A 7,852-nucleotide genomic window follows, 5' to 3' on the forward strand; every position below is an offset into this window, starting at 1 on the left:
GTGCTGTTTTCCTTTGCTGTGTTGCCATTTCAAAGGGGATGCTCCAAAGAGGGAGGGAGAGGATTTTTTTTCTCTATGCCAGGAAGGAAGAGAGCTGGAGAAAGTCCCTAGTAAAAGCCCTACACTGAGTTGAGCAAGAGCAAAGTTGCTTTATGGATGTTGCAATTTTTTTGTCCTCTAGTAAAGGTTCTTGTTCAGAGGCAAAAGAAAATAGCTTTTTCCTCCTTTACCTGGCTTTGATCCTGCAGTTTCAAAGCAGAGGGGACCACAAAGAGGAATATTTGCCCCACATACATGTTAGGCAGCATGGAACTGGTTAAGCTGGAAGGAAGCAAGGTATCAGGAATTCTTCTGCATTATTCCTCTCTTCCCTATCTTTGATCTGGGAGAGAGAGCTCTTTCCTGCAGCCCAAGGTTTGTCCTTTCTCAGACGGGGAGAAGCAGGCAGTAGGCAGGAAGCATTAACATTTGCACAGCACTTGCAGATAGAAAGCTGCCTGTGAACACCTACCAGCGCTCTGTTAATTGGGGAGGGCTCCAGGTTGGGCTGGAAGCCTGGAAGCAAGTCTGCCAGCCTGGACTGACACATCCCCTTCTGCCAGGCCTCGCTCTCCGCAGCTGTGCACATCCAGATAGAGGCGGGCTCGAGGAAGAGCAGGGGAAGCCCAGGTGAGTTCCTGTGCATTGAGCTACAGCCAGCTTGCCAGGACAGATTTTTGGCTCCTTGCCTGAGTTTCTCAACGTGGTGGCTGGGAGCCACGACTCCATCAGTTCCTGTAACGGCCGTACGATGTAGGAGTTAAACTGGGGCAGCTGTTCCCCAGTAGAGTTATTATTCAAGTGGGGCTGTTTGCAGTGGAGTTTCTTATTTCTGAGGAGGAGCATCTCTGCTGCCTGGGCTGGACAAGACCACCCTCCCCTCCCCCCCTTTTTTTTTCCTTCCTTCTCTAGGCATTTCGAGTGGCGGAGGAGGAGCTGGGGATCCCAGCCTTGCTGGATGCAGAGGATATGGTTGCTCTGAGGGTACCAGACAGGCTGAGCATCCTCACCTATGTTTCCCAGTATTATAACTACTTCCATGGACGGTCTCCTAGTAAGTACCATGTTCCCTGGAGGGGTGGGAAGGGTCGAGGCTTAATTTTTTGCTTTCCCTTCCCTCCTAATGAGCTTGGAGAAGCAAAATAGACTGCACAGAAGCCTTTTTGTACCAGAACTATTTCAATGGAGGATCTGAACTCTTTACACACTGGCCTACAGTAGCCCCAGTGCTTTTGGAAAGGGATGGGGCCATGTCTTGTCTTTAAAACTAGTGCCTTAAAATTTAATGCGCTATCTAAAATTTCTTACAGTTCAGCCAGACAGGAGCAGTGGTCCTGTGAGTCCCCTCCGTGGTCCTCACCTCAGCTCTCCTTTCTCAAGTACCTCCATCCCTGCTCTATTCCTTGCCACACTGGAGGACTGATGAGAACACGGAGTTTTGACAAGGCTGAGCTTGTCTGTGAGGCTGTGCTGATGTAGCAGCATCCATGGTAGGACTTGTACAGCACAGCAGCACTGATACAAGGAAGCAGAAGAAAATGACCCCCTTAACTGGCATAATTGTGAGAGCAATTCTTTCAAACATAAAACAGGCCACAGAGCTATCAAGGCATTATATCCATGTATTGAAGAGTTTATCTGGGCTCACGGGAGCATTATTGTAGTCTTGGTTTATATTTGCCTTTAAGCTCATACAAAATTAAATAATATGATAAACCAATTTCACAGGTTCCTCCAGAGGAAACTTTAGGAAGTGGGACATGAATAACTGAACTGGTTAAGGTGAATCTAGATCGAGAAGACAGATATAATATGTATTGAAAATGTCCTACATCTTGGCAAGAAAGCACAATTCACTCTGAGAGCTGCCTCTTATATCTAAACACTTTCCCCTTCTCCATCTCTTTACACATTTAAGCATGCTTTCTCTCTCCCTCCACAACCTCTTCCCTCCCCTCTCTTCATTTTTTATTTTGTGTTTTAAAACCACACTGATTGAAGTTGAACAAATTCCATCGTGTTTGTGCCAAGTGATGGGAATCTGGGTCAGTTTGGGGTCTTCACCCCCTCCCCCTTCAGCATCTTGCCTACCACGTCATCAAGCACAGCACATTTTTATACTCTCTAGTGTCCCACAAAACACTCTGATTGCATTCCTGTTGCTGGGGTGAATAAGTGTGTCTGAAAATGAGCCCAGTCAGGAATGTGCCCTCTGACACCAAACAGGCTCCTAATACCACAGTTGTGCCCTTTGAATGGACTCCAGCAGGACCACGAAATAAGCAGGACACAGAAGGCCACTGGCCAATATTATTATTACTGAGGTCAGGTGGTTACAGAAGGGCAGAGCTGAAGCCACCCATCTTTGTGCTGGGCTTTAAGAAGTAAAAATAATGGCACAGGTAGGAAGTGAGGGGGCAGCCTGAGTCTAAACCATTTGCTGGGTCAGCTGTCACCAGTCCACTGGTCACTGTGGTAAAGGAGCCCTGGGTGTTTATTTGGATAAGTAGCTTTATTGAGAGGAGACTGCTGGGAACTGGGCTGCTTCTCTGCTCCCTCCACCCTGCCCAGACTCCCTCTGTATTTACCAAGAAGGCTATAATCTCTTTTCAGATGGGTGGTCATTTAATTGGTTGCTCTTAAAGTGAAGCTGTGGCTCAAATATCCCACAAGGAACACGGAGACGTCTCATTCAGAATAGGAAGTTGCACAAAAATAACATCCCTGTGAGACAGATGAGGAGTCTTGTCTGTAAAAACTGTGCGTGAGGCCTTGTTTCTCAGGGAAACCTCCCTGCACAGGGAATCGTTCCTTGCCTGATTGAAATGTGTTTGGAATTCTCTTTTCTCCACTATTGTGAATTTAGAGGGTTTCTCTTCCATCTGGAAAGAGGAGGATTGGGCATTTACAGGCTTTTTGAGGCAAGTCCTGTTGGTTTCTGCATTAGCACCACCATGGCACCTCCAAGTCTCTGTCACAGAATTTCCTCTTTTTCATGGTCATCTCTGCATTTGACAAGCCTGCTTGCTCCGTGAGAGTCCCAGTTGTGGGGTGGATGCCCGCAGCAGTGAAGGTTCAGAGTGTGTAGGAAGTCTGGAGCACATCAACTTGAATGAAGCAAACCCTCAGTACTTCAGTTCCTTAGCCGTAATACCTAACAGTATAACACTGGAGCAGTGCCTCCTCCAGTGGTGATCAATTCCAGCCAAACTGTGGGCCAGGTGCAAACACAAGGTCTCATTCACACCACTGACAGATCATATTTTATATTGTTTCACTGTTTCATTCCCCTCCATGGAATTCCCCAAGAAGAAAAAAACGTCAGCAGTTTCAGCTACCAGGTGATTCCAACGTACATTGGTAGAACTCACTTGTTGCCTCTTGCCCCTCACTCCACCAGAACTGCTTGTGAAGAAAGCCTGTGTCTCCTTAGCATGTTACCTTTGAAGCACCTCTGGATCTTCTTATATTACAAATGACTCCTAAGCTTATGGGTTTTCCTTATGTTATCTTAAAATCTTCCCTTCTTCTTCTCTTCCAGTTGGAGGCATGGCTGGAATCAAGCGTCCTTCCTCTGAACCTCAGGAGCAGCCTCTTGGGAAGAAAGTTGTTTCAGAGCCTCCTAAGCCAGCACCTCCAAAACTACCTCCTGCCCACCCACCAGCCAGAGCTAAGCCAAAAGAAACCTCCTTGGTAAGAAATAGACTTTGGGGTGTTCTTTATACCTTAAATCTGTTCAGTGAGCTAGGGAGTAGCTGGTTCAAGGCTCCTAGTTGTAAGGACTCAGTCTCTAAACCTCCTCCTTATTATGGAGGATTTAATCCAGAGGTCTGGTTACTGTACAGATTCAGCTGGCAGTCACTGGAAAGCCATCAAGTTATGGGGATTCATCTAGTGGTGAATAGGACATGGGTGTCTTAAGACATGGCTATGCTGTTCCTGGATCTTGGGAGTGGAGATTTTTAACAGAATATATTATTTTTGCTAGAGAGCACTGATTAAATTCTTGGAAATAGTTTCAAACTAGAGTAGGGACAAAAACAGGGTGGAAGAAGGGAAGCTTCTCTCTCACCGGGGTAAGGACCTTTCCCAGCTAATTCAAATCATACACCTTTACTCTCTACACAAGCAGACAAAACGCCCTGGTCCTCTAGCTTTGTGGGAACAGGTTCCCCTTACTCTGTCCTCCTGAAGGCTATTCCACTTTGTATGAACAAGGGGTTAGTGGGACCAAGAATTTTGTGGCTGTCACTTCTCTGACCTAACCAACTGGCCATGCATGTCAAATCTTCCTCTACCTGGAAGACTTGTAGCTGTACACAGGGCCATGGTGCTGCCTGCTCACCCACTGCTTCTCCCCACAGAAAGGGGTCCTGGCAGAGAGTGGGAATATCCCTAGCAGCAGCTGTGGGATCTGTGGGAACCACGTGCACCTGGTGCAGCGTCACTTCGTTGATGGGAAGCTCTATCACAGGAACTGCTTCAGGTACAGCTCTTCAAAGTGGGGGCACAGGCCTGTGGGTCACAGAGGGGCAGCCTCATTCCTTTGGGACTGGAGGGAGAGTGGTGTGAGGTACTCAAGGTGTTGGAGGACATTTTTGTCAGAATGGGGGCCTGTTCTTGACCTGTGCTTAGGGGAAACTCTTTGCACAGGTCTGTTTTCATCTGCACCTTTCCTACTTCAGACCACGCTATCAGCAGCTCTGGTTTTGGTATTCAAGGAGTGTGCACACAGGGTCTGCTCACTGTCACTGTGGTACCTTCACCCTCCCTGTGCTGGCAGTGTAATTTTGCCTGCACTCTCAGCAGTGTGTTGATGGCCTCCCAGCACTCTGGAGGATATTCTGAGACTTTCTTATCCACAGGTGCAGGCAGTGTTGGAACGTGCTTCTTCCTGGAAGCTACAAAGCTGGGCCTGAGCCCGGGACGTTCATCTGTACCAGCCACCAGCAGACACACGATGTCCAGATCTCTGGTCTCCGCAGCACCAGGAACAAACCTGAGAGCACCCCAGCCCCTACTGCTGCCAGGGTGTTCCAGAAAGCAGCAGAACCCAAGAAACCAGAGCAGGTGTTGAAGAAACCCAGCCAGGAAGGCCTTGCTAATTCAACCAAGCCATCTGTTTCATCTTCTGGAAGCTCTGGCTTCAAAAGTGTAAATACTCCATGGTCCTCTTCAGCTGTAAATAAATCAGATGACTGCAAAGGTACCCTTTTGGGAAATAAAACAGATCACCATGAAGGTACCCTGTCAGGGCCTCTTTGGACAACCTCCAGAACAAAAACACAGCAAGCCCGAGAACATTTTTTTCGGTCAGTAGAGTCCTCCAGCAATAAAACCTCTGACACTAAAAAAGAAACCCCTTCTTGTCATGGCCCTGGTAAAACCACCTCTGCCAGAACCACCACTGAGGTCAGTCCAGTGAATGCTGAGAAGGATGCAGCACGTAACCATATTATACAGGCCCTGTCTCCATCACACATCTCTCCAAACAAGCCAGGAGGGCTCAGTTCCACTAGCTCCTCAGCATCCAGCAAGTAAGTGCTATTTCTCTTTCCCATTTTTCCTCCCAAGATGATTCTTGGGATAAATTGGAGAAGTCCCTGCATCTTTCTTCCCTTTTCCCTGACTGCTTTTGTGGCTGAGATTTAAAGATGTGTAGAGGGACTCATCCATGTCTTTGGAGCAGAGGCCAATAAAAAGGTCCATCCTTTCAAAAAGACTTACTAGGTTGTTCTTTTTTGCAGTGACAAGTTTTCTCCCACCAGTTCTCAGTGGCAGAGTCCAACTCAAAAAGTACAGTCCAGCAAAACAGGGCATACAGCACTAAAACAGGAGAAGATGACAGACCCTGTGCCCAAGAGCCAGGCTGCCAGCAAACCTGTTGACTCTGTGCACAAGCCAGAGTCGAAAGGCATCAAAGGTGAGGATGACTGATTCACATACAGCTCTTGTCTAGACACAGTGTGCCAACTTCATGCCTTTCCTGTACTTTCTGTCTGTATCACCACGTAAGGGTTTTCCGAGTTCTGGGCTCAACACGCCTCCATTTGTCCCTGTGCAATTCCTCCCTCTAGCATGGTGAGTTTTTCTTCTCTGAGGTTCTCCACGTATTTGAAGTTGTACTAGCTGTCATCAAATGTTGGGGTCATGGTGGATTTCGGAGGCTTTGCTAGACTTTCTCAGATGGGAGACCTTGCCAGAGCTTCAGGATGATTTTGTGATTACAACTGGGGCTCACCCAGCCTCCTTGTCTGTTTTTAACCATGCTTCCACCGTGGTGACTGAGCAGTGGGCTGAGGCATGTTCTGGGGCTACCCAGTGTCTCAAACACTTCCAGATGGCCTGTCTTTTTTTTTGGGCCAGAAGCAGTATTTGTCTGCAGTTTGCTGTGAGCTTGTGGGTGTTTTGTCTCCCCACCTTCCTGCCCCATCCTTTGGTCTCTGAGATCTGAGCCGTTTGTGTTCTATTGCTGCCAAACATGTTCATTTACACCATGGCTGTGTTTCTGTAGCTGCATGGGGTTTAAAGCATTTGAGCTTTAAATGCCACTGTTTATTATCTATTATATGTGAATCTGTCCATGTTAAACTTGAATTGGTGCTGGTTTGCTGCAATAGCATCATAGTATCTACTCCAGTGCATGGCTACCTCCTAAGATCCTCCTGAGACACAAATCTGCCTTGTTTCTTTTTATTGGATCTGATACTATCTTGCTATGTCCCTTCCTTTAGGAAGCATGAATGTTGGTGAAGAAAAGTCTGAGAGCCCAGCAGAGTGGAGATCTCGGTTGAAGCCTGTGGCCAACAAGTGAGTGTTTTGGAACTAGTGGGTCTCCATGACAAGTGAATGGGGATGTCTATGTCTGCAGCTGTGTTTGTTGCTGCAGGTCTGTGTGCCCATAGGTGGGAAGAGCTTTTTGTGTTTTAATGCTTCTGTTTTCAACAAATTAATGGAAGAGACAAAGGCTGTCATTTCTGGGGAGGGAAAGCATATTTCAAATTGCTGGACTTTGGTTAGAAAAGTGTGACCATCCTAGATGGAGATCCTGCCCAGGATGTTCAGAACTCTTCCTGTGGACCATTCTGCAAAAGGGATGGTTTCTTACCTTTGTTTTTCTTCTTTGCAGAGACCAAAGTGGCTCTAAGAAACCTACTGATAACTGCCAGGTGGGAACAGGGAGCCCAGCACACAAGGAGACAAACCCAAGTCCATTAGTTGCCCCATCAGCAAAGCAGGACTCTGGTATGAAGCTTTGCCTTTATTTTGCTAGTCAGGCAGGGGACAGGCGTTAGTTCTGCAAGGCACATGTAAGGAACATGTTGGTGGAGACTGTGCCGTGCTTTCAGGGATTTTTGCTCTCTGCACCTATTTTGGCCACGTGGTGCCTCTATTTGGAGAGACAGTAGAAGTGAAGGTGGCTAGTGGTGAGTGCCAGAGATGCTGGGCAATAAAGGGATTTCTGTGAGATAAGGGTTGAAATTTCTCACCCAAAACCTGTCTGTGCTTCTTAATCCAGCTTCATCTGGTGGATTCATGAAGAAGAAGTTGATCCCCAGCGCAGATCTTATCAGGAGCTGTCAGAATTCAAAGCAAGGCTGGGAAGACCCTGGGGGCTCTGCCAAGAAGGAGGAAGAGGGCAACCAGTTGAAGAAAAGCAGTGCCACATGTAAGGTCTCTTCTTCCCCCTTAAAGGCACTCTCTCCTTTGCACTGTCAGGGGACAGCGTGAGTGGTCAGCATGGGAGACGTGTTCTTGAGTTTTCTGTGGCTGTTGTCATGGGGGAAGAATCTGTGTCGTTAATTTTTATTAG

At 47.4% G+C, this 7,852-nt stretch overlaps 1 protein-coding gene across 1 annotated transcript in view; it reads left to right on the plus strand.

Annotated features, from left to right (window-relative positions):
* Positions 1 to 7,852, plus strand: part of MICALL2 (MICAL like 2) — a gene marked incomplete at its 5' end in the record, with an annotated part of 23,119 nt that overhangs the window by 9,223 nt on the left and 6,044 nt on the right. The window contains 8 exons of the mRNA XM_029084829.1: positions 952 to 1,093; positions 3,581 to 3,734; positions 4,397 to 4,525; positions 4,905 to 5,576; positions 5,787 to 5,962; positions 6,774 to 6,849; positions 7,169 to 7,284; positions 7,559 to 7,708. Of these exons, the coding sequence (XP_028940662.1) occupies positions 952 to 1,093; positions 3,581 to 3,734; positions 4,397 to 4,525; positions 4,905 to 5,576; positions 5,787 to 5,962; positions 6,774 to 6,849; positions 7,169 to 7,284; positions 7,559 to 7,708 (1,615 nt within the window). The remainder of the gene's footprint in view (positions 1 to 951; positions 1,094 to 3,580; positions 3,735 to 4,396; positions 4,526 to 4,904; positions 5,577 to 5,786; positions 5,963 to 6,773; positions 6,850 to 7,168; positions 7,285 to 7,558; positions 7,709 to 7,852) is intronic.

This window comes from Antrostomus carolinensis, unplaced genomic scaffold, assembly GCF_000700745.2.
Source record: "Antrostomus carolinensis isolate BGI_N321 unplaced genomic scaffold, ASM70074v2 scaffold33514, whole genome shotgun sequence".
Classification (NCBI taxonomy): Eukaryota; Metazoa; Chordata; class Aves; order Caprimulgiformes; family Caprimulgidae; genus Antrostomus; species Antrostomus carolinensis.